This window comes from Numida meleagris, chromosome 4 (genome assembly GCF_002078875.1).
Source record: "Numida meleagris isolate 19003 breed g44 Domestic line chromosome 4, NumMel1.0, whole genome shotgun sequence".
NCBI classification, from domain to species: Eukaryota; Metazoa; Chordata; class Aves; order Galliformes; family Numididae; genus Numida; species Numida meleagris.
Genome location: NC_034412.1, coordinates 48,901,230 through 48,928,472, shown reverse-complemented (window position 1 = coordinate 48,928,472; position 27,243 = coordinate 48,901,230). Strand labels below are relative to the sequence as shown.

General features: G+C 36.8%; 1 protein-coding gene across 4 annotated transcripts; it reads left to right on the top strand.

Moving 5' to 3' along the window:
- On the top strand, nucleotides 1-26,403 carry HPGD (hydroxyprostaglandin dehydrogenase 15-(NAD)). Of its 4 annotated transcripts, XM_021395758.1 has the most exons (7): nucleotides 1-590; nucleotides 692-815; nucleotides 4,124-4,230; nucleotides 14,975-15,071; nucleotides 22,240-22,316; nucleotides 23,506-23,669; nucleotides 24,746-26,403. In XM_021395758.1, the coding sequence occupies exons 1-7, from the start codon at nucleotides 498-500 to the stop codon at nucleotides 24,879-24,881; spliced, it is 798 nt and encodes a 265-aa protein (XP_021251433.1). In that variant the 5' UTR covers nucleotides 1-497; the 3' UTR covers nucleotides 24,882-26,403. The 4 variants fall into 4 exon arrangements, with proteins under 4 accessions (XP_021251433.1, XP_021251434.1, XP_021251435.1 ...); XM_021395760.1 differs by lacking the exons at nucleotides 1-590; nucleotides 692-815 and adding an exon at nucleotides 8,175-8,277; XM_021395759.1 differs by lacking the exons at nucleotides 1-590; nucleotides 4,124-4,230 and having other exon boundaries at nucleotides 686-815.

Here is a 27,243-nt window from a genome sequence, read left to right as displayed (position 1 = left end):
GCCGACCCGCGGAGTGAGAAGAGGCTCTGTGTTTGTTTTCTCCGAGAGAGCGTTTGCTTTCCCCCAACGCTCGCGCAGCTCCGGCCAAGCAAAGCACGCACGGCTGGAGCTCCCAGGAGCCCTCCGCGAAGCCCGAGCCATGCCGCTCCCGGCGGCTGCCGGGACCCCCGCCCGAGGCCCTCCCGAGGAGCCGCTGTACTCGCCGGCCCTAGGCGCAGGGGTTCACGCAGGCACCCGGAGAAGGCGTGAGCGGGGCACGATCCGCTCCACCCCCGTTCCTCCCCCCCGGCCGCGGCGGCTCTCGGCGCTGGGTCGAACGCGAGGGGCGCGGGGGGGAATGAGTTGCGGCTGCACCGGCGGGAGGAGGAGGAGGAGGAAGAGGGAAGGGGGGAGGGCAGGAGGGAGGGAGCGACGGAGGGAGGAAACTTGGGGCAGGTGACACCGCGCTCGGTTCCTCGGGATCGGCGGGAGATTGCGCCTCTCGGGCGGGCAGCGCCATGCACGTCAATGGCAAGGTGGCTCTGGTCACTGGCGGGGCTCAGGGCATCGGCCGAGCCTTCGTCCAGGCGCTGCTGGGCAAGGGAGCCAAGGTAAGCAAGCCCCGCGCCGCCACCTCCCTTCCTCCGGGCGCCGGCAGCCCCCGCCTCGGCGCGGCCCCGCTCAGCCGTTCCCTCCCTCCTTTCCCGGGCAGGTAGCGCTGCTGGACCGCAACCCCGAGGCCGGGCAGCAGAGCAAGGCGGCCCTGGACGAGCAGTTCGAAGCGCAGAGGACGGTGTTCATCCAGTGCGACGTTACGGATACGGAGCAGTTGAAAGGTAAGAAGGAAACTGTCGGCGCGGCTCCGGCTCGACATGCAGCGACCTGACGGATCCCGGGCTGCCGCTCCGATATGTGCAATTCGGGGGTTCTGGAGGGCAGCCTGCTCTCAGCCCGACCGTGACTCAAAAAGGATTTGTTTGTGAACCTGCGGACGTGAAATATCGTTACCAGCGCACGTGCATTTCACCGTGTTACTTGGCACATCGTAAAGAAAAGCCAAAGAAATGGCTTCTACTGAGTGCCATGTGATATTTTTCCATGAAAGCCTCTGCAGAAGATACTTGTTGTTTTATGAGTAATGTATATGAGCTTTAAAGCACGGACATGATTTTTATGAGGCTTCAGTACAGACTCCAAACTGCATTCTCTCATCACGGAAGCAATAAATCCTGCTCCGGGTTGCAGTGATCTTTCCATATGGCATGCTTATGTCCAGCATCTGCTGCTGGAGCTGGAAGGGTCGACAGAAGATGACATGGCACTTCAGCCTGGTTTTTGATACGGATCAATAACATTCTGCATGTGTCTGGCAGATGCAGGGCATGGCAAGGAGCTTCTCTCTTGTATGATTGCTATTATTTATTGCCAGGATTTATGATCACCATTTATTTATTTAGCGAATAAATCCTGCACCCTAGTGAGTTCTTAATATAGCTTATAACATTAATGTACTCTTCCCAATATTTCATAACTACCGCATCACTTCATTGAAGTTCCATTCTTAAGAGAAACATCCATAGGTGATCAGTCAGTCAGATACAGATTTAGGAATCACTTTCGTCAGTGTCCTTTCCCAGATTCAGTTGTGTCATGCTAGATGTGAAACCTTTGACTTCTGCTTTTACACACTGCACTGCTCTCACTGCTTTCTCAACAGTCAAGGTGGAACACAACGATTCCTCTGTAACAAATCACTGCAGCTAGTCCACAGCTCAGCATTATTGTTCCCAGCTCTGAGGTAGCATGATCATGCCTGATTTAAAAGTTTTGTGTTGGAGATGCTGGGCAATAATTCTAAGAGATACATTGACCAGCAAACATTCTTTTTAGCAGTTAAGTTGATAAGTGACTTTTTCTCCAAGTGAGAGGGCTAACCCAGGAGCAAGAATAAGTCTCACAGGGGTAGGAATAGCATGAGCTGCAGCACAGCTTTTACCTCAACTTGCTTTCTCTTACCCTATTCCCACATTTCCTCCACTTTTTCATGCCAGGCTAGTGCACGGCCTATGGGCTGAGCACTGGGAATTGGAAGGAGATGGATGGCACACAGAGGGAAATTCTGCAATCAAGTTAGCAGGAAAAGAGCAATCAGAATAGGATCAGAGGGATGGCAAGGATCAAGGGCAAGGAGTTGCTGTGCTTCTCTAATAGGGCATTATTCCTGTTGCAGGTTAGGTGGCAGAAAATTTGCAGTCGTGACTTAAAATCCCTTAGGGTTTCCTTTTTTTTTTTTTTTTTTTTTGTGGCTGCCTTGTTTTCCTGCTTTCTTTGCTTGCAATTGCAAATTGCTACATAATAAGCCTTATCTCACTCAGAGTTTTAAGTACTTAGTGGAACTTAGAGGATGTATCAAATCCTATATCTGCTTTTGACATTCAGTGTCAGATTTTTAATAATCTTCTTATTCCAACTTTCACTCTTTCAAAATGAAGCAAATCACAATGCTAGAACAAGTATCTGTAGGTACATAATGCTTTGTGCAGGAAATCCACTACTTTGTCCATATCCAGGTCTTTCCTTGCTTTTTCCTGTGGTGGCTTTCTTGCATATATCCTCACATAAACCTTCAGTTTTAAAAAAATGACCATACATTTATTTTTGCTTTCCATGAAAATTTAGGAAGTTCACTTTTGACTGGTATTTATACTTACTTTCCACTGTTTTTCTTACCTCCCTGTGAAAATCGATCCTCTCTTTCATTTTAATGATTAGCATTTTGCATGATCATGTGCTTTTCTTTTTTATGTTTTAATAAACTCTAAGCACAGTTATTCTTCATCCAAAAAGGGAAGAACAAGTTAGTTTACAGTGATGTATGAGTGATAACATTATCAAGAAGGCAGAAAGCCAAAAAGAGAGCCTTTAAAAATATTTAAAAACTATAATACAGACTAAGAACATAGAAAAATCTGTACGATAAGAGCAGTTGGACAAATAAAAGCTTTCCCAGGAACTGCTGAGCTCTTGTTCTAATGTCAAGATGATCACTGTGACAAACCTGCAGCGGCATTCGGGCCCATCAAGAAAACACTGTCAGGGTACCAAGCATCTGGTAAAATCAAAGCAAAGCAAAACAAACTTTGTAAACTCCTGCAACTGTTGAAAAACAAAACAAAACAGAGAGGTATTTACTTCAAGGCTGCTGCTGTACCCTTGATTGACACTAATAGCCAAAGACAAAAGGCCAGAGAATTCAGAGGGTCACGGTATCAGCTCTTAGGAAAGTGGTTTCATTAAGGCCTCTCAAGCATAACTTCAATATACCTGAAATAATCAAGATTTTTAGTCAGTCATTAACCGACGTTTTTTAAAACAATATTTGGGGGAGTGGCATTTTGCATAATAATAAATGTTTAGTGATGTGTATCCATTCTTGGAGGGAAGAACAAGGAAGCCATGTATAACTTCAGATCAGGTCTGCAGTCATGGAAAAACTTAGTTTGAAACGAACATGTGGAGGTCATCTCATCCAACTATTGTGTCAAAGCAGGGTCAGCCTAGATGAGTTTGCTCATCACTATGACATCATTGCCTGTTTCCATACACATCTTTTATCTTAGTTCAAACACTGTCTCCTGGGAGAACACAGTGTCACTACTGTGGAAGTTTCTCTGTTCTTTATTTTCAGTTTCTTTGGAACACAGGACAGTATTTTCATTAACAGAATGAAGAAGATTTGAATTTGACAGACACATTATTAAAGTTACCTAATGCACAAAAACCTATTCATAAATTAAAAATATAATAATCAAGAACTATTTGTACTTGAACAATCTGTATTAGTTGTATCACTGAATAAGAAGTGCATTCTTAAAATAAGTTAAATTCAGGCCAGCCAATAAAACTGTTCTGAGTACATAAAGCCTTTATTTTACACTTAAAATAGATGGGGCCAGATCTGGAATTTATTAATTACATCAAAGTTATACAGTATCAAGCTATAAATGTTAATATAATTAGGTGCTAAACATCCCACCTAATGTAAAATGTATGAGTGCTAAGAACTTTCATTTGTTCGTGTTATCAGGCATTGTAAAACTGAATGAAAAGTACTAAGAAATTTCACCTTTGGATTTTACTATAGGTGCTTTCAAAAAAGTAATCGAACATTTTGGAAGGCTGGATATTGTGGTTAATAATGCTGGAGTGAACAATGAGAAGGACTGGGAAAGCACTATACAAATTAACTTGGTAAGCGTTATCTCTTCTCACATACTCATCCTTCAGTAATTGACATTGGAATGCACTTAACTCTCCATGGCTTGTACAGATTGTGCCATGTGACAGAATGTGGATTATTAGACTGGTAAGCACGGCTGTCCAAAGTATTACCACCTAATTGCATACGTATAGACCAATAAATGTATGCGTGGTGGCTCCTTTACGTCATCTATCCAAGATGTATGGCGCCGTGTAGAGTTACAGCAGATGATGTTCTCCTTCTTAACAAAGCCCAATGAAATCCCACGTAGGTGTAATAATATGGCACCTAAGGCAATAGAGCTACACCTACATGAGACCAGTCTGTCTATATGAACATTTTAGAATATGTTAGTTACCTGTGAGATTCAGCTGGCCTCTACTGGAAAATAAGTTACCATTTTTGATACTACAGGAAAACTTGTTCATCCAAGCTCCATGGTTTTTTTCACCACTGAGGCAAGCATACAACCTGAGTTTTTAATATCGGCCATTTCACCATCATGACTAATTGAAGCACATCACTTAAGAGCACTTGTTAAACTCAATACATTCACAAGAGTTAAATTTATTTTGAGACTGTTACCAGTTCTTTGATATTATCTGGCTAACTCTACAATGAAGTCCCATTCCTTTCACCGGGAGAGACCTCAATATCTATTTCTCAGTTGAAAATGATTTTTAATTTAGGCTACACAGTTAGGAGATCTAAGCTCTGTAGGAAAGACCAACTTTCTAGGTTAACAACATACTGGTCAGCTTGTTTTTTACCATCTATAATGTTCTAATTGGATGGTGTCATTCCTGTGAACATGCTTACAGAGTGTTATAGCCTTGACATGCAAAGAAAGTAGCAAAAAAATCTTGGAAGAACGCAATGTGGAATATGAATCGAATTAGTCATTTGGAATTTGTCAGCAGGACGGGAGAGCTCAGGATATGAAAATTAAAACCTTGTTTTTTACAAAAGTTCTATGGACAAAGGTATCTGAGTCATCGAATTCTAATGCCTCTCTGAAAAGAAACAACAACAAAAAACACCTGGACATGTAATGCAAGCTGTATCTGAGATAAGATCAGGAAAATTAATGGATAAATACATATTAAAAAAAAGTTTTGATTTAATAATACTTTTTCTTTACCTTTTGTATCTATTCAAGCTTATTGCTTATTCTTGTAATCATACATTAAGGTTCCCGCAATAAGAGAAATACATTTTTTCATTTTTTTTTCTCATTCCTTTATATATTCCTTAGGATTTAACTACTCATGACTCTCCATCTTTCATTTCTGAAATATTCTGACAAATTAAATATTAGGATATTTCATACTGTGAACTGACAAGAGTGTGACATCATCAGTTCCATGCATACATCTGAGATTAATATAGGCTATAATTTACAGTAGGTAGCCATCCACTTGTCAAATGTGCATGCACAGATAGTTAGTCACGACCAGAAAAATTGAAGCCTGTGTGAGCAATTCATTTGTCAATGATTCACCTACAAATTTAGCTCAAAAAATGAAGGCACTTATGGTCAGCAAATCTTGAAGATATTTAACACCTAAATAAATATCTTAACTTACAGACTGATGTCCAAACAATTTTATAATTGCAGAGTAGGAGGAAAGGTTACCTCATGTATAACTTAAACATAATTGCGTAGGTTAATTCACTATAAAGTTCTCCTTCATAGTTGAAAGTTGAATAAATACATCAACTCATGAAGATGACTAGAATGAGTACATTTAAAATGATTAACCTGAGTAAAAGCACAGCTATGTGCATTGAATTAAGGACAATCTAAGATTCACATATCCTCATTTATCTTTTAATTGGAATATTCATTAACTGTCTAATTGTGAGCCAACTACTTGGCTTATTTCCATAGATCATTTCTAGCTAGTTACAGTAATTTCTGTAAACCAAGATATTTGTGCTTCATGTTTATTAACTATGAAAAACAGAACAGTAAAAGCTACAGTATGTAATTTAGTATGTTGGTCAGTTCCATAAAACGTGTTTTGCTTCTGGTAGAGAAAGGAAAAAAACATGTATGAAAAATGCAATTTAAAAATGTCTGTATTTCTCCAGCATAGGACATTTAAGCATCCTTTGCATTATCCCTAATAATGGGAATAATTTCTATAGCCACACATTTTGATATACACAATGTAAACATTTAATAGATTTAAAAAAAAAAAAACTGGGGGGAGAAAAACCTCTACATGCCAACCTTGGTCTTAGTGACATTATTTATATATCTATACAACAAATATTCCCTGCCCCAGTTTAAAGTACGAAGTACAAAAGTAGAGCAGTACAGAGGAAGATAAATCAGAACAAACACATGTGGGGCGTGTTCTTTATGGCTAAAACAGTTCACAGAACCGGTTGGTCTTCAGGAACATTTTTTAAAGAGCTGCAAGGAAGTTCCTTGATAGGACTGCTTGAGAAAACATAAGGAACAGAAATGAAGAAGTAAATTTAAAGAATGGGACATACTGCAGTAGGAAAAGGAGAGAATAAAAAACAATCCTTGCTTGTATCCATTACAGATTCCTGTGAAGGAGACAAGGCAGATTGATGGTGAGGAAAAAAAGAGTAACAACCACTAGAATGATTTTTCTTGCAGTGCTTTTCACAGTCCTACTGTATTTTGTGCTAAACATCATCCATCTTTTCATTACTTTATTAGTATTTCTATTAACACTTCTAATTGAGCATTCCAGCAATGCCATCCATCCTCCATGACAAAGCTCCAGGTCTGGAAGCACTGACTTGATCAAAATCAGCTTGAGCCATTTTTTTCATTTACTGATACCTTGTGATACTGATGTCTTTTTAATACAATGTATAGAAAAGAACCTGGCAACCATATAGAAATTTCATTTTAAGTGGATATTACCTATGTAGTTTCAACAGTCTGTCACAAACATATAACCAGATACAGAAAGTCATGAGGCTGCATGACACGCACATTCTTATGAAGGTACCTACCTACATTTATGCAAAATGATAAGAGTAGTGTTTCTTGCATCCCACTTCACAGAATTTATGCCTAAAGAATCCAGAAATTTTATAGCTTTTTTCCTTAAAGTCCTCAAAACAAAACAAAACAAAAAAGATTAAATTTTGATAAACTTTAGAAGCACATTAGTTAAACAAAATTTTGTGTCCTGAGAAGCTTTCTTGTCTTGTAGGCCTTCTGGAACAGATAGTGGCTGGGATAGTGGGATAGTGGGGACATGGTTTAGTGGGAAATACTAGTGGTAGGTGGAAAGTTGGACTGGATGATCATGGATGTCTTTTCCAACCTTGGCAATTCTGTGATTCTATGACTCTAACCTCCAAAGATTATATACATTTGCTGATACACAAAAAGTTCTGAGAATTGTTTCAGGGAACACTTACATTTTTTAAAGACATTTGAAAAATACCTTTTTTTCTGAAACCTAAAGAGAAACAAAATGAGTTTTTAGGTAGAAGTAGAAAAAAAATGGGGAAGTTGGCATTCTTTGTCATTTGGAATTCAGATGGAATAGATTTTGAGATGAAATAATGTTCTTATTTAATCTCATCTGCATTTTAATTATAAAAACAGAATTATGTATATATGCATATATATATATATATACAAAATGTGTCTTCATGAATACCAAACGTCTTAAGACAGTTATCAGAAATTTGTGAATAAAACATTCTCAAGGCAAACCAAATTTTTATTTCCTCATATATATGAAATTATATATCCTCATAATTAATGTGTCAACAACAACTTTAAGGTTAACTAGGCAAGCTTCATCTTATTTACTTCTGGGGCAAAGATGTAATGATCGCTGCAGGGCTGTTCCCTTGTGCAAGCCAGATAAGGGATCTCTTGGGTGTATCTCTTCTGGTCCATACACCTTTCTTTCCTTTCCCATTTTACCAGAAGAAATTACACAGGCTGAACTTACACCTCAAAATAATGTGACCAGGACATACGGCTAGATTCAGGAGCTGGGATTTACCGCTGGGGCCCACGGTACAAACAGGCAAGCAATTTCTTAACACTACGAATGTAACCGCTCAATGCAAAGCTTTCTAAAACAAAACAAAATAAAAACAGTGCTGTCTGTAGAAGAGTAAACGGCACAGGTAACTAGTCTATCAAGATTGCATTCTAAGAAATACACCAACTCTGTTTTTCAATGGCTTAGCTGCCTGTTCCTTCAGCATGTGATGTCAGAAACGTGACTAAGTGCCTACAGAGAGATGTGGCCACCAAAAGGTGAGAAGTAGCGACTATCTTGAGATCAGTGGCATGAGGGTCAACCCTCCAAATGCATAAAGAAACCTGTAAGTATAATAAATTTTGCTGTCTATATTAGGAAGCACATAGATAGACCTTAATTGCACAGTAGGCCAGTGAACTTCACAGCTTATTGTTTTAATGTATGTTTATGGTAGCCAATGTTCAAATACAATGAAAGACCAATGTATTTGAACCAACCACTACCTGAGCCCCGGTACTCAAAATACAATAATATTCCTTTATCCTTGTGGAATTTGGAGGGCAAAAAAATTAAAGAAAACTGCATTAAAAAACCTTAAACATAGTGTTTCACTCTCACATTGTACCAAAGCTACTGATCTCTGGCAAAAAAAACAAATCCTTTCATCCATGCTTCCTGCCTCTCTCTCTTTGGGATTTCTAGCTGTCTGTAGTTTAAGATGGAAACTCAAACTCAAGAGCCTACAATTTCATTTTATATAGCAAGCAAAGTAATAGAAGTGCCAAAGGACTTGCATGCTTACTAAAATCTTCTTTGGAAATTTACAATAATCAGTCCCACCTTCCTGACATACAGGAAACTGCTAACATTTTCCATGGGAATCACCACCAGCAATTAGTTTCAGACTTTTTAAGTTTGCCCTGTGCTGTTTATGAATGGTTCATGAGGTAGTTAGAAATGTTTGATAGCCATCAATTGACAACATCATAGTACAAAAATCAAATGATCTTTGGTGAAATGATCTTCTGTCAAATTCCAGCTCTGCACTAACCTGCCTTACAAAACCATGATTCAATTGCTCTTCCATTCATTGCATGTTTAGTATCCCTAGCACATAGGCATAAGCTACATTAATTCAGCAACCTACATCAAATATTTTGTTTTCTCAGAGGAAGTCATACTGATTTAATCATCTTGTTAACATTAGAGAAGTCATCTTCAGAATTGAAGGAATGTAGAGATAATTTCTCAGCATAAAATACTGTCATACCTAAGGAGGAAACAGAAGTATCAGACGAGGTGGCAAGGGAAGCCCTATTAAATAGGCATAAGAAACTAATTTATTTGGAAAACCTTCCTTGAAACACAAGGAAAAAAAAAACACTGTATACTAAATTACTTCCTAAAGAATTGCCATATGCAAAGGATGATGACTAAAGATGTTTTGGAAGGAACCACTACAAAAGAAAACATTTTTACTATTATTATTTATAGATTAATCTAAATGTTAAAATGAAATATAGGATAAGAAAACTGCCTTAAAAGTGTTATGTTGGAATACAAGAACACTGTACAACACTGGGTAGTCAGATTCCTAAAGATAAAACAAATAGAATTAGGGCTCTACTGAAAACTAAAAATCTTACTAGAATCAGTGTTTCAAAATACTATTTCTTTAAGATCAACAATTAAAATCATACAGACATGTATGGGACATACAGACTTGTAAAGTGCCTTAGATTTTGTAAGTTTTGTTTCAGATTTTGACACTGATAATTAAATTGCCAATTTGTTACATCAGTTGCTGATTACTGATAGGATGCTTCCAATTGCAACTACAAACATTTTGAGAAACGGCACAATTATTTTCCAAAGTTTACATCAGAATGTCTGATCACCTCTAATTCAAATCTGAATTTTTCAAAAGACAATACTAGGAGATATTAAGATTTAACTGGAAAGAATCCTGAACTTTCTACTTTCTACTGACAGATATAAAACTTCCTCCCTTGGGAGCATGCTCAGACCCGCAGTGCACCTTAATGGATTGTCTTCATTATTTGCTAGAGTAAATAATTATATTTTGATAAGAATACAAACAGTAGTATCACCAAGGTCACAGGTTTTTCAACAACTAGGAGGATAACCATTCTGATTATTTTCAGGTTTTAATGATAGTTTTCAGCAGCCAACAACAAATGTGAAAAATCGCGGCAATCAGGAGAAGTCCTTGGTGACTGGAAAAAAGGCAACATCACACTCACTTTAAGAAGGGTAAAAAGGATGACTCTGGGAACTACCATCCTATCAGTTTTACCTGTGTGCTGGGAAAGATTATGGAGCAGATCCTCCTGGAAGCTATGTAAATCCTGTTTGGCCAACCTAGCAGGCTTTTATGATGGTGTCATTGCATCAATGGACAAGGGAAGAGCCACTGATGTCATCTGTCTGGACTTCAGTAAGGCCTTTGACATGGTACCCCACAACATCCTTCTCTCCAAATTGGAAAGATAGAGATTTGATGTGGTTCAATGGATGGAGAACTGGCTGCAGGATCAAGTCCAGAGAGTGGTGGTCAATGTCTCAATGTCTGGATGGAGATCAGTGACAAGTGGTATCCCACAGGGATCAGTGCTGGGACTGATACTCTTCAATATCTTCTTCAATGACATTGACAGCGGGGTCAAGAACACTGTCAGCAAGTTTGCTGATGAAACCAAGCTGTGGGGTGCAGTCAAAACTACAGAGGAATGGGATGCCATCCAAAGGGACCTAGACAGGCTTGAGCAGTGGGCCCAGGTGAACCTCATGAAGTTCAACAAATCCAAGCGCAAGATCTTGCACCTGTGTAAAGGGAACCTTCACCACCAATAAAAGCTGGGGGATGAAAGGATTGAATGAAGTCCTGCTGAAAAAGGTCTGGGTGTACTGCTTGATGGCAAGCTGGACGTGACCCAGCAATGTGCCCTCACAGCCCAGAAAGCCAACCGTATCCCGGGCTGCATAAAAAGAAGTGTGGCCAGCAGGTCGAAGGAGGTGGTCCTGTCCCTCTGCTCTGCACTGTGATACCTCACCTGGAGTACTGCATCCAGATCTGGAGTCCTCAGTACAGGAGAGACATGGACCTGCTGGTGTGCAACCAGATGAGGGCCACAAAAATGATCCAGGGGATGGAACACCTCTCCTACAAGGACAAGCTGAGAGAGCTGGGGCTGTTCAGCATGGAGAAGAAAAGGCTCCAAGGTGACCTGAGAGCAGCTTTTCAGTATCTAAAGGGGAGCTACAGGAAAGAAAGGGGCAGACTCTTTAGCAGTGTCTGTGGTGATAGAACGAGGGGAAATTGCTTCAAGCTTAAACAGGGTAGTTTTAGGTTGGATATAGGAAGAAAATCATTTACGGTGAGAAATCTTCTATGCTGAAGCACTGGAAAAGGTTGCCTAGTGACGTGGTTGATGCCCTGTCCCAAGAGACTTTCAAGGCGAAGCTGAATCAGGCCCTGGGCAACCTGATCTAGCTGAGGATGTCCCTGTTCATTGAAGAGGAGTTGGACTAGATGACCTCTAAAGGTCCCTTCCAACTCTAAGGATTCTATGCTTCTAGTTACACAACCTGAAAACATCTTCAATTTATTTTAGTTTTTTGAAAGGCAGATGGGAAAAATTTTTCATCGTATCCCAAAACCAAGAATGCATCATTCTTTGACTTACTTATTGTGTATTTCATGACACAGTGAAGTAATAGTTTATAAGCTGTCTTCTGGAATGCTAACGCCCAGGAAACCAGTGTCACATTCCATACAAGAGGAAGCCTCAGAATGCAATTTGCACTTTTCCAAAGATGAATTCCATATCAACTCTCCCCCCAAAATACACCTTTTTCTTTGAAAAACATCTTTCCCATCTTAGTTCTTGGCACCTAGATAGGAGAGTCGCCTTGGTTTGTTCGCTCAGCTGGATCCATGGGCTTGGCTGGACAGCAGCACTTAGATTCTAAGAATAAATCGCAAACTCAAACAACAGTGAGTTCAGCCACTGCTGTTCTGCCTTTGAAAACTATTGAGAGGACTTTCTTTTCTGGAGAGGGGAATGTTGGCAAGTGAGTGGAAGATCTATCTCACAGAACACCTTCATCCCGAGTGCCATCTGATGAGTGTGCAGAAAACAAGGTTCTTTTCACCCTCTCTATTTTGTTCAGAGTTTATTTCCAGAATAATTTTTTGTGTTACAAGCCCAAACACCAGAAATAGCCATGATCAAGTACACTTATTGAGAAGTTCCATGCAAAGATAACAGCAGGTACTAGGGTAATATCCAACTGAAAGTCTGCATTAATTCTGAATATAACCTCTCACAATACCTACAAAAAGGCTTCTCCCAACTCACCAAGAGATGCTGCTAATGGGGTACAGTGAGGAAAAAAGAGCAATAATACAATTTTGATAGAAATGTCAAGCTACTTACTATTCCCGTCTTCTACTTGTGGTTTGGCCAAGGACTCATCTTGCTCTTTTATCTCTTTGAATGAGAAGGCTGGATGGATAGAGAAGTCCTCAAGGAGCCCCAAGCTACTTCCTTCTCCAACTGATTTATTTCCTCTCATCATTCTAAGTGGCATTCTCCTTTTCTGTTCAACAGGCTGAGCCACTGCTCCAGGGCATGATAGGACCTGCACCTGCTTTCCAGAGACAGCATTAACCCTTGCTTTTCTAAACGGTCTTGTATACAGCTTATATATATACATACTGATGCAAACACCACCCACCCTTAATACTAAGTCTAATTTTTCTGTTAAGCTGTCAATGAGTTCATCTTCAGAATAGATGTACCTTACAGCATTGCTGCCAGACATAAATAATCTTATTTTTCTATACATTCTTTGAAATTTAAATGTGACAATCAACATTAAACACTGCAAGACTACAATTATAATGGCTCTGCTACTTTCCAGGGCATGCAAGAGAAATCAAATTTAATTTAGCAAGACACTGAGAACAGTCCTTTGGAAAGTTTATGTTAAAGTATTCAGTAAATAACATTTGTTTGACATTAATCAAAATGTTACTAGTGATATGCTGAAAATATACTGATATTGAAAATATCATATAAAATACTGCAGCTACAGAAAATGAAGAAAAAATGAGCTGATTCAGTATCAATATTACAAAGCAAACTTGGTAATGAAGTTTAAAGCTGTTATGTCTCTGTCAAAGTGTAGTTTAGATTTACGTTACTCGGATAAAGAAAAAAAAAAAAAAAAAAAGGAAGACATGCAGTCTTCCAAATAGGATTCCTGTTAAAACCAACAAGCACTTTTCTTGTAGACAGGAAACAGAAATTGAATTAGGAGTCTTATTAAAAATGCAATGTAATAAATGTCTAAAAATTATCCATCTTTTTTTTGCTTGGAAATTTAGATAATGGTAGAAAAACACTTTGTGTTCCATTTGCAAATGCTTTTTTTTTCCTTTCCAGTACAATTAACCACTAATCATTAGGCTTTAATAATATACTTTGGGATATTTCTGCCTCAGCGATTCAAAGTTGTTTAAACCTTCCGTGACACGTATATGGACAGATTTGCAGGGCCACTTTTTCTGTTGAGCATCTTAGTTTTGGTCAAATAAATAGCACTAGACAATAAAAAAATATATAAGTGGGGTTCTTGTTTAAAAACAGAAACAATATTTCTGGAAAAATAAAGGTGATTCAGTTCAGTCGTTCTTTTTTAGTTGAAACTGTAAACCAAATAGAAATTGATTATGCAGAGATCTAATGAAGTTGGTAAATAATTATGAAACTCATCACAAATGCAGTAATATTGCAACATTTCACTGAAGTTATCATCATCTTTCACTTAGAGCATCACCACAACTTTCTATTATTTTCTCATTAAAATCTCCAGCAAAGCAACTTACCTTCTTGGGGAGACTCATTTGCTTTAAATATCTGAAGGTTGGTGGGATAATTCCCAGCAGTAGGGTTCAAAACGAGATCTTAAGCAATCAAGATAATACAAGCCTCAGCAAAACTTTCTTCCTTAAAGTTCTTTCTTAAAAAATAAAGTAAATGTACATACTGTGGCTAAAATTATACTAATGCCTTCTTTCACACCTTGTAGAAAGTTATTTTCTTTTTTTTTTCCTTAACTGTACTTGTCTGTTTGAACTTTTGAGAGGAATGGTAATAATGTGCTAATTTCAGTCAGGAAATACAAATTTTAGGACCAGAAATAGATTACGTAACTTAATTCTAAGAAGTGCAAGTTTCTCATGTTGTGAGTCAAATGGGGCCATAAGTGTCAAGAACATCTTCAGATTCAGTCTGTACATTTTCTAAAATGAATAATTCATCTCAATAAACACTCTGGGATTATGAACTGTTTATCCACTTGTTATATCCTCAGACAAGGCATGTATTTTGTTTATAAATTATTTACTTAGTATAGATTTTCTTTCCTTTACAGCACTTATTTCAGGCTGTATGTTTCAAATGACATCTTTATGAGAAAAATAATGAAGCTATTATTATTTTATCCACAGTAATTGTGCTTTAGAAATTATTTAGCTGAATTACTTTGGAATGCCTTCTGTGCTTATAATCTTCAAAGTATAAATAAGACCACAAGTCAAGTAAAGCAAGTTTACAATTAAATGCTATAATTAAAGCAAGATTGATTTTTTAGGAGTAAAAAAGAAACATATTTTGAATATAATTGTACTTTTTCCCCTTTATGTCAGACATCTGTGATTAGAGGAACATACCTTGGCCTAGAATATATGAGAAAAGGAAATGGAGGTGATGGAGGAGTAATCATTAATATCTCATCACTGGCAGGTGAGAATATTTTCTATATAAACACTTTCTATTCACTGGTTTGTTTCTAAAATCAGTGGATCATACTGATTGCTCACACTTTTTCTTCTTTCTATGGCTCTTCCTTGTTTAATCTCATTTTGAACTAGTTTTTGTCATAGTAACAGAAATAATATCAAAGGACCATAACTTTGATTTGCTTTGAAATATTCAGTAATTTCCCTAGCTTTTCAGTCTCATATTTAATAACCTATAGCATGATGTAAATGCTGCATCAGAGTTATTTGCATGTTCAGTGGGGAAAAACCTAACCAGCCTCAATTCATTATGCATACTCAACACTATTTAGTAACACTGCTGAGTTACAATGGTACTTACTCAAAGGTGGGAACCATAGTCTAATTTATAGACCTTAGATAGTGGTGGCCCTAGGTCCTGATTGTGGGTGGGGATGAGTACAGGATGGGTATGAGTGTTCTCAGTACATTAAATTAACTTGTTAACGGGGTTTCTGCAAGGAAGAATCCCGTCCACCCTATTGACAAAAATCATGAGGATCTGATTTCACACATACGTCATGCTTCATATGGGTGAGGGTTTCTTTAGCAGAAGCCTCCACATCTGACTCCACTGTCTGACACATTGTCAGATGGTAAGTTTATCTCCACTGGCTCAAATTGACCTTGTATCAGGACCAAATTAACCTGAAGAAAACTGCTATTGCAGTAAAAGATTTCATCAACACAAGTAAAAGATTACACAGTTGTAGAGAATTGCTGATGCCCACGGAGTGTTTAAGAAAAGGCAAACATAGCAAGCAGTTTGATTCCTGTTCTAACTATTCCAAACTGACAAAAAATATTTTGTGTTTATGATCTAACAGTTTGGTTTTCATCAGTTTGTGTCATTATAATTATTATAATTTGCATTTATTTAATTAACATTATGCTCTAATTATTGTGGCCATCTACCAGAAACAGCCTCCTTTGTTTTGTTTGCTTTTATGAGTCTTCTACGTAGCAACTGCTTCCAAGATCATAAGGAAAGCCATGTTATAAGAGCTGACACACACTAACTTTTTATAGTTTATTTATTTTTTACTGCTCGTGCTTTGTGACTCTAATTCTCCTTTACAGTCTCAAGGTCTAAGTCCCTCAGCTCACTCCATATATAAAAGGCAAGCTGCCATTGGCTTGTGTAACATTCCCTGCAAGTGTTTTCTTTTCTCAAAGCTAGCTTCTGTTAATCATTAAACTTTTGAGTGGTTTTAATTTCACTCCCCCCCCTCCCCCGCAGCCAACTACTCTGTAAGATTGCATCGGCTGTGCTCTGCAGACAGACAGCAAGAATTCCCGTGTCTTGTTGAGCAGCAACAAGAGTTATATGCAATTCCTGTGTAACATTCAATAACATTTGCTTCACGCATTAATTAGTTCCCAGTTCTTAACCATGGGAATTTTGCCAGTGATTGAACTAGAGACAGAATCAAGCCTTACTATTTTATATTTCCAAAGAACACCCACGGACCTACTTAAATGCTTCCTATACAGTGGATGCTGTAAGTGTTTGGCTGGGTGAAAGCCAGAACATCCACCATTTCTTTCCAGTATTGAATCTTCCTTTCTTTAGAGCGTCCCTGCAAGACAGGCCTAATTTGAGAGGGAAGGAAGCACATAAGCTTGCGTAGCAAATACTCAGCTCCTAACTCAAAGTTTCTTAAAGCTCTGAAACATTCTTAATTTTATGGGGTCTATGTGTTCAGATCAAGAGGAAGTAATTCCACTAAAACTCTGAGAGAATGGGAAAAAATATGGTTTACTGCCAACCTGCCCCCATAAAAGAGAATGCCAGTGGTGGTAGGATTTTGAATACATTGTGATAAACTTAATTGCAAATTTAAAAAGTAAATTTTGCTAAAACCCATTCTGTAGGAAACTACTTATGTTAAGTTTAATTTTTTTAAACAGAGTAGATAGAAGCAACAGGAACAGCACAAAATACTGAATTTAGCTCCTGAAATTAATTACATGACTAAATTTCACATTGTCTCTTATATTTTTTGTGGCTGATACCTATACACTTTTAGTAAATAAAGAGGAAAAGGGAATTCATGTGTGTGTGAGCATTTGTTTTCAGAGTTTTCATGAAGTTGTTCTGTAAAACTGAATTTCTATTTGCCTAGATTCTACCAGATTTAAAACAAACAAACAAACTTGAAGTACTTATAGAGGTATATAGAAATATAGTAAAGTATTTAGCTTAAAACGTGCTAGTTTAGATTGCTCAGTGAGAAGTTATTTGATGTGTAGTCTATCTGGCATGTACAACTGCTGTATAATTGTATCAATAGTTTGATTCAACTTCAAGCACACAGGCTCCACAAGCAGCCAGTTTCTTCTCTTATAGAAAGCTTCAGCCAAAGGAAATGCATGCAGCATTTCTTCACAGCAGAGACTTCTTTAGGATCTGAGATATATGTATATATCACAAGAACAACTCTAGACATATCATTAACTTCATTTGAGTAAGGACAAGACTGTATCACAGCAATGGAGAATAGTAAAGGTGCAAACACCTGTACAGTTGGGAATCCAGTTCAGCATCATAAAAGAGTTTCTGTTCCCTCCCTCATTTAAATAAAGAGGATGCTGAGCAGAATCTACCAAGACAAGATTAGAAAACTTAGAAACTATTCCCTGGAGACTTTGGTTCACTGTTAGGAAGTTACCTAAAAATGATGCAGTTTACAATTTCCTTTTGTTTTGGCACAGATCCCAGCTAACATAATGAACATAATATTTTATTCCTCCATACTCTTAAGAACAGGGTATTATATAAACCCCTTTAATCAATTCCCTCATCGCTCCTTAGGACCATCATGCCTCTGGCTTATTTCTCTGCTTACATAACTGCTTCTTCTCAGGAGGCTTTGACTTTCAGAGAACATTGTGAGCGTATCCTACACTGCTTATCCAGACTTTTGCCCCGGGGTGACAAAAGAGATTTTGTGATGTGGTTTGAAAAGACATTTAATTTAAATAAATATGTCTGCATCTTATGTTGTTATTTATTTGTAAGTATTCTATGTGTTACAATAGGCTGTCATTGCTATGCTTCATAAAGCAAACCTAATAGAGAAAGGAAACACATTACTTTGGCAATATTTTCCAGTAAATAGAGATGCACCTTTTGGCTTGCTTTAAAACAGGTTCCATCAGTTACCCAAAACACACATGTCAGCATCTTCACCTCTTTCATTAAAAAATAAAGTAAAATAAAATTATAAATTTAGGATGGTACGAGATATTGAGGTTATAAAATAATAGTGAAAAATATTGAATAGTTATTGGAAATAAGCTTAATCTCTGCATAATCATAGTGTAGAAGCACTGCTTTCTAATGAGCTCAAAGCCTCTCTGAGATGAACAGCCAAGTTAGAAAGCAGGCTTTGATTTCTTATTCTCTACTGTACGGTCATTCAAACACAAAGGACACTTCTCAAAGAATTACTGGAACAAAGATACTATCAAGCAGAAGAAAATTTGTCTCAAGCTGCCTAACAGTGTGCACCCATGAGGAAAATAAGAGGGTAGAAAGGTCATCTAAAAGCTCATAAATCCTACTCAAGGAAGGAGACTTGTTCAAATGCCAAAGGACAACGTGTTCAGTGGGAAAGCATACCTGGAAAAAAATCCCTAATTCTGTATTCATTAAAGCTCTTCAGTCTGTAGAAAATAATGGTTTCTACAAAGCTTACTGATACAATTCGAGCTTATTGATACAATTCTCCACATCCCATACGAATTTATCAAGATGTGGACCATGAAACTTAATTGAAACTGTTTACCATGGTAAAGAAGCAGCTGTATTGAGAAGCCTGAGGTCTGAAATGAGTCTTGACACCTTATCAAGGAGAGGGCTACCATATAGCCAAGGGCACAAGCTGCCTGTCATCCTGCTGAGAACTGAGAAAAGGGAAAAAGAGCACAGGATTACTGCTGGTCTACTCAATGTTTATGGTAATCAAAAGAGCACCTTCAGTCATTATGAAATCATGTCAAATTCAACAACTAGTTCTTGATTAAGATCTTTTGAGAGGGGAGGAAGTTTCCTGTCCCCTTTTATTAACAGTTCTGTGCCACAACAACACCCAGAGAGAGGAAACTCAAGATATAGTTGCCTCCCCTTGCCCTAGCACACTACTTCCATTATCGTCCATTTGAACATTCTTCCCACGCACACTTTTTTTGCAAATAATGTTATCCAGCCTGTTTCAACAAAGCTGTTCCACTTTGCATAAGATAATTAAATATTTACAGAAGGAGCAAATAGAATCCAGATGTTCTAAAAAATGAATGCCCTAACCAAATATACTATGAAAACATACTCATGAGCTGGCTGAATACTCAGGCAGAACAAAATCAATGTCACAGAGCAGTTCTCAAAATATTTTCCAGCACAGCCCTTAGGACACACCGCGAACAGATACAGCTTCAGCTCTCTGTGGGGCTGGGGAATGGCTCAGAGCTGGAAATCCCACACTGTGGGACTAGGTGCTAAAGTCAGGAACAAAAGCAAAATAGGACTGTTGATGTAAAGGATGCAAGGACTAGCTCTTCATTGTTACTGCTTTGGATGAAAGTGAGTTGATTTCTTCGTGGTTCTCCATTTTAGCAAAAAAATAATTTCAGTTATTCAGAATGGCTTTAAAGTTTTGATTTAACCAAAAGATGAGTTACTTGTTCCACTCTTCCTGCCAAGTTATTCTTGCTGTCTTTTGAAATCTAAGTAAGTCTCTGAACCTTCTTCCACTACATTATAGTGAACTGTACTCTTCCTATGTTTATTTCTGGACTTTCCCTTCCTTTTTCAAGTAAAGTAACTTGTCTTACTATGGTTTAAAAAAAAAAAAACAACCTTTGATTTCTTCCTTTGTATTTCCAAGTACATTTTGTCTTATGCATGTCCATTACCTGAGGCCTCATTAGGAGGCCTTTTTCATCTTTAAAACACATAAAACCTGTCAAGGGTGAAAAAATAATAATAATACCATAATATTTCAAATGAGACAGTATTCTAGTGTTTCCAGTTATCATTAAGAATTGTGATGATGAATGACAATCAGAATTCACCAGAAAGGAATATTGCAATCACAACCCATATCAGATACCATGGAAGATGTTTTTCAAATACAGATTCTCAATCAAAAGTGTAATGCATCAATGCAAGCTGAAGACACTAGTCACAAGGTTCAGTTGTTCATTTCCCATCACTGAACAGTGCTGCTTTCACTGTCTAACCAAAGTAGCATTTAAACTAAGACAAAACCTTGAAGCTTGTTATGGTTACATTTGAAGCTTTCTTAGTAAGTCCTTTGGACAAAGTGGATTCCACAACAAAGAGCCCACACAAGTCTCTTAAATACATATTTTTCTGGAAAATCCATACTTAAGAACTGAGTATTGTCTATCACCCATTGAGATAAGACACACTCTTCTTGATTCTATCATTTAAAGATATGAAACAAATTATTTCCATTACATTTAAATAGCAAGGCATCAAAATCAGCATCCAGATTTTACAATACAAAGGAACACAGACAAATGCCATCCCTTAACTATAGGACAGGCTGTGGTTTGCTTGCTTTTCAAAAGAACTTCACATTCAGGTGGAACTAGAGCATCCATGTGGTCCAGTTCAGCTGTTATTGCATCGTAGATATTGTTGGCATAATGTTTAAAAATACACATACATACTCATGATCTATCTCTTCTTGACAAGCTTTTTGCCATCAAACTCTATGTTACTAGAATTAACCTATTTTTTAACTTATTTTTCTACCAAGTCTCTGCTCTTCTTACTTTTACTGTAAATAATCATTTTATGCTCTTCCACTCCCACCTAAAGGTTCACAGCCACAGCAGTCACTTTTCATTTTGCATCTCCTTTTCCTTATAGAACACAGCAATGTTATTGCCAAGTACTATTAGCTCTTTTTCCTGCCCCCTTCTAAATATCACGCTGGTTTTTCATTTCTGAACAGAGGCCACTGTAGGAGGTACCATACAGTGAAACCCATTTCAGACAATCTAATCCAGTCTAGAAAATGCTTTGAGAATATTTCCTACCTACATCTCTGCTTTTGTTTCTTTCTGCTTAATAAGGATTACATCTTATTCCTTTATCAGTGTTTAATCACTCATTTCCATGCTCCCTGGTATGGAGGAGGTCTTGCATTCATTTCTTTGTGCTTTTTCCATTTGCTTATTGCAAATTGACTTTCCTATTTCATGTAAGTCTTTTCTTAAAAACCATCACCTATGAAATATTATTGGAGCAGCACTGTAAGTAAAATAAATTTTACAATGCCTTTGATGACATATTAAGTCTGAGCTATTCTGTTATACTTGCTTCTTTGAGCAAAACCCACTATGCGATGTAATTTACTCTTTGTTGTAGTACAAACCACATTATCAAATAGACAATAGTGCTATTTCATGGGCAGACGTGTTGACTTACTGCACTTCAGCCAGCTGAGCAGCACATTCATTCCTATCTCTCACACTGGGATTTGAGGGAAAAGTTTTCTCAGCTGTTTTGTTTTCTTTACTATCTGAGAGAAACAATGTAAGCAAGGGATTTAAGTCAGACATTTTATTTATTTACTTAGTGAAGTGTTACTAGCATAACAGTAATTGAGTTACAGTGGCCAAAATTGACTTTGCTATTTCCCTCATCTTGACCCCCATTTCTTCCTTAAAATCACTGCAAGTGAACACAGGTGTCCAGTTTGTGTAACAGCAGTTAAGTTTTCAGTAATGGAAGTATCTAAAATACTTTACATATATCCAGATTCATAGAAAAAAGGCTCTAAAATTCTTTTTCTTGAGTGTTTCCTTCTAGATCTTGTCCTCTATTTTATCTTTCTTCAGAGACAGAGCTTTAATCTTAAAACTATACTTTTTTTTTCCCATTACTCCACTGTTGACTCCATGTGTTTTTATCTATCTCATACCTTTTTCTCACTTACCTCAAATTAAAAAACAGAAATTGCAGATTTTTACTAAATTATTTTGTTGCATTTCTATGAATTGATCACTTTTTTACATTATTAACCTACATTTGTGTTTAAGATCATCATATGTAGGGGTACCCAACATCCTTATTCAGATAACTTTTTATTTTAAAGGACTCATGCCTGCTGCATTCCAACCTGTGTACTGTGCTACAAAGCATGGTGTAATTGGATTTACACGCTCAATAGCAGTAAGTATAAGTTTTTGAAAACAGTATCAGCATCTCCTTGGGAACATGCTGTATTTCGTGCTCCCTCCTATTTTGTCACACAACTGGAACAAACTGTCTTAAAGCAAATGAAGAATCTGAAGTGCTGGAGAGTCCCTCCTTTCACAAAAAGAATCTAAAGATGGAATAAGTAAATCATTTATGATCAATTTGAGTTTTAGAAAGGTTTACTGAGCAAAGGAGAAAGAAATTGTAAGGCAGTTTAAGGACAGACAGAGGAGCTCAGAAGTCATAAATTCTTTTCCAAACATTATAAATAGTTTTCATAACTCCATCCTAGTCATTTAACATTTTTCTTATTTTTAAGCCAGGTTCATGATGTTGTAATGATAAATATGTACTAAAGCATGGAAAAAGTGACTAGAACACAAATATGTTGATTGTTATTTATTATTGCCAACTCTTAACAAGCTGAAATGTAAAAGAACGCATTCAGGATGGGACACGTTAGATGTTATGTGAACACATAGCAAATCTAACTCTGACTACAAAATTTTCCAGTTAAATCTGTATGAGAGAATAACTTGGAGATAGTGAAATATGATTACACTTCCATGGGTTAAGCGTAAAGAAGATAACCTACTTATAAAAGATTTCCACCCTAATTTCCAGAACAAAGCACCTGAAATAATCATTTGCTTAGTTGTCTGGATTTTATTCCCCTACTCCCCACACAAATCACTCCTTTTTAATCTTAAGCTAAACAGATAAGTATGGTTAAGTGTTGCACATCACATATTAGCCACTGCACAAACCTGAAACCTGGTTTTCCAGTTTTACTTTCTTACGAAAGTGTAATTAAACATCATCACGTAAGTTCAAAAATAAAGGGTTTTCCAGAAAATTAGAGGAAATTTTGTCTCTCTGTTGAACATGAGAAAGTTGAGGAGAAAAAGAAAAATCAGTATAGAATCACTTTACTTACCAGGGAATGCAGTACAGCCTAGCATCATGGAGGCATGATACGAACTATATAGGACTTCATTTTCTTTTATTTTCCAGACCAAAAATGCAGGCTACCTTATCACAAAAATGAGATGAGATTTACATAATGTCAGGAAGAGTTCCTGTTAAATGTTAAGATAATTAGCTAAGCAATACTCCTTAAAAAAACGTTGATGATGAATGCCTAACTCTATCTCTTTTCTAGTTAGCTGCTAACATGGAAAACTATGGTGTGAGACTCAACACAATTTGTCCAGGATTTGTCAACACACCAATTCTTCAGTCAATAGATAAAGAAGAGAATATGGGCCAATACTATTCATACAAGGATGAGATCAAAAATATGATGCAGTTCTATGGTGTGATGGAGTAAGTCATATCAGATACATTGTTTTTTGACCTTTGTAAATAAGGAACAAGCACAAGTTTGCATTTTCAACTAATTCTTAGCAGGCAAAATTAAAGTAATGAAAGGGGAATGCTGTCTCAGATCAAATTCTATCAGTTGTATCTTATAAATAAAAGAGTAATGGCAAATACTTAAGGCTATTTTAGGAGCATCTTCTACATGGTGATACTTCCCTTTATGAATTTTCCAGTTCCAGCAAAGTGCAAATCAAATTCCTGACTTACAGATGGTGTATTAATTTTGAATAGTCCTTGGTGGACCTTTCCATAAATTTGCTAAATCAAGATTTTTATGAGATATGAAGAGTATCATTTGTATTTGGTTTCCACAAAACTGGGAGGTGAGACAAAGAGGAATCAGACCAAGTACTGGACTAAATTCATAAATGCACAGTAGTGACTATGATAGATCAGATTAGAGTTACCTAGTCCATTAGGGAATTGCCAAGAAAGGCCAAAAGCAGACACTTGGGAAAAAGAATGAGAACGAGACAAACCTAAAGTGACTTTTTTTTTCAATACTTTATCAGTTTCTTAACAATTAGCTTCTCAGCTCCTTCTACACAAAAGAAACCTGTGTTGTTTTGCCCCAGATTTTTCATATCTAAATTATATTTTATCTATTGACCATATCAAACCAATGTGACAAAGTTCTCCTTGCACTAATTTGTATCACTCCTGCAACAAATAAAACAAAATAAAAAAGCAGCAAAGTGCTGCAGAGGGCTACTTCTGCTATTGCCCCAACAGAGAAAACTGATAGAAGGCTCAGTAGTACCTGGATATCCACAGGGATTTAGCAATACCTGCAGCAAACAATAATGATTTGCAAAGTTGCAGCTTTATGTTCAATCTCCTGATTAAGGAGATGGAATTTCTCTCCTAAAACAATAATACCACCTTTGCTTTTCTAAAAACAAATATGTTTGAAAGCAGGTCAAGCTTCGGGGTATATAAACTTACCTTGTGTTTTTATAATTTCCATTTTCACAGTCTATTACATTATTATTATTGAATAATAGCCTCTTTTTTTTTAGCCCATCAATAATTGCTGAAGGACTGATAACAATAATTGAAGATGATACTCTGAATGGAGAAGTTATGAAGATTACAGCATCCCAAGGGATTCATTTTCAAGAATACAGCCAAATACCTTATACATCAAAGAGATAAATCTAACTGTTTTACTCTAATTAACTTTTGATTTTTAAAATAGAAAGAATTTTGGAAAAATTTTTGGAAAAAAAGGTTAATGATGTATCTAAATCAGTGACAGTATTCCAACATTCACACCCTAATTGCAGAAATGGAGAAGAAAATCAAAACTGGGGAAAAAGTTATCAACTTATTTTGATTCCATATACACTGATATTATTTTTTCAACAGAATGTACACACTCTTCTGAAGATTTCTGATTGCATAGTAACAGGGGCCAGTTTTTTCCTTCTTGTAGTTCTGTGCAATCATCCAGTCTACATACTCCATGCATATTTTGGTGGACCTGACTTAGTATAATTCTTTTCACAGAAACAAATGTATTATTATTTACATCTTGAATTCTTCAAATCAAGAATTCAGTTCAGGATTCTAGAACAAACCGTTAAAAATTAAGAATTTACTTTTTCTTATAAAAACACAAAAATAGAACAATAGGCAAAATTCTTGTTCCTCATTTATACATGCAATTGAATATGTAGCATATCATATAAAGAAGAACAGATTTTTCTCCTCTTGGATTATAGCTCTTATAGCTCTTGGATTATAGCTATTTATAAACTACTTCTAAAATATTTTTGTTTTCTTTATATATATATATAAAATATATACATTCTATATATATATTCTATACATATATATATAGATATAGATATAAATTCTCTCTATATATTTTATATATATATATATAGAAAACAAAAATATTTTAGATATATATATGCCTGCCTTGACTGATTAAAACTTGAATTAAATCCTGAGTGACCTGCTTGTTTCACATTTGTACCTATCCATTTTGGTATTGTACACTTACTTTTAGATGTAATGAATCGTACAACAGCAACAGAACTGAATTGATGAGTTTCCTACTTCCGATGCTCCCCTGGACTTTCTGAATTCAGTTCAATCACCAGCTATAAATATGAAACAAACCTTGGTACTCCATGGGCTATATACCTGAGTAAAAATACAGTTTAATACAGTAATTTATTCAGACTCATAGCATAAGAAGATATAACCCCTATGAAAGCTGGAAAAAGTTAATAGTCAACTTCCTTGGGAATACTGTCTTTAATTTCACTGATTTAAGCATTGCTTTTTTTCAGGATTGTAACTAAAGAGTGGAAACACTAATATTTATCTTTTGTGGAAGTCAGCAAGTAATAAGACTGTGGGGAGAAGAAAAGAAGCAGACACACATACCTTGAATTACTCACTATTCTTCCCTTGCATCCATTTTTGGCTATGATAACACAGATATTTTTAAAGCCTATTTTGAATGAACACGTGGTGCTAGCCACACCATCAGCATCCCTTAGAGCATCTGTAGGTCCCTCTGGACTAGCATCTGCTATCCGTCTTGACTGTATTAATTTCTAGATTTATTTCATTAATATCAGAACATGATAAAAGATCTTACAATTAGTCTACAGGACACCTGGAAAATCTGAAACTATATTTAGGAAAAAAAAAAAAAGCCGGATCTTTCTTTTATGTATAGATCATTTCTTCTGGATTATTTTTGTAACTCAGAGACAGAAGTTTTCAAAACACAGCCATATAGAATGCCTTCATGAAAGGTAGAGACTACATTCATTTCCACCTGGTAATCTGATAAGGAAGTCTCAGAATGCAACAAATTTATTTGATCAAATAAACATTTATACTAAGACAAATCTCAAAAGATTAGCACATCTGAAACTCACTAAAAGAAACAACAAAATAACAAACAAATAAAACTCTTGATGCAAATTCTAACAGGAAAAATAGCTATAAAGTCTCTACCTTTTAATTTTTTAAAAAATGCCCCAAACCAAATATTGTATTTTCCAGTTTCAGTTTGTCTGTATTAAAACACATCTGAGGGTTTTATCTGCACAGGAAGAACAAGCCCTAAATATGTTCTGGAAAGGTTTCCTGGAAGACTTCCCCCCAACCTTTGGAACCCTTCCAGAGAGCAAGAGAAAGAGCATATGTTTGAATTACAGACAGAAACACCCAGAGAAGTAGTAGGTAGAACGATGAGCTAAAAGGAGAAAGTGAACTTCATTTTGCACAAAGATTGTTTTGAAATTCTGTCTTCAGTTAAAAATCTTGACATAATTCCAAGACTTAATTTATTTTGCTGGGGTGATCATCATTTTAAAGGCAAATGTTCCAGTTTTGTAGAAAAATTCAGCCAAAAGGAAAAATAAATATTTTAAATAAGAGATGCTCATTGCCAAGTACATAAAATGACGAGTAATAATCTAGACTCAAATACTGGTCATTAGTTGTAATGCACGTTCAATGCTATGGTTCTATAAGATATGTTAATACAAGT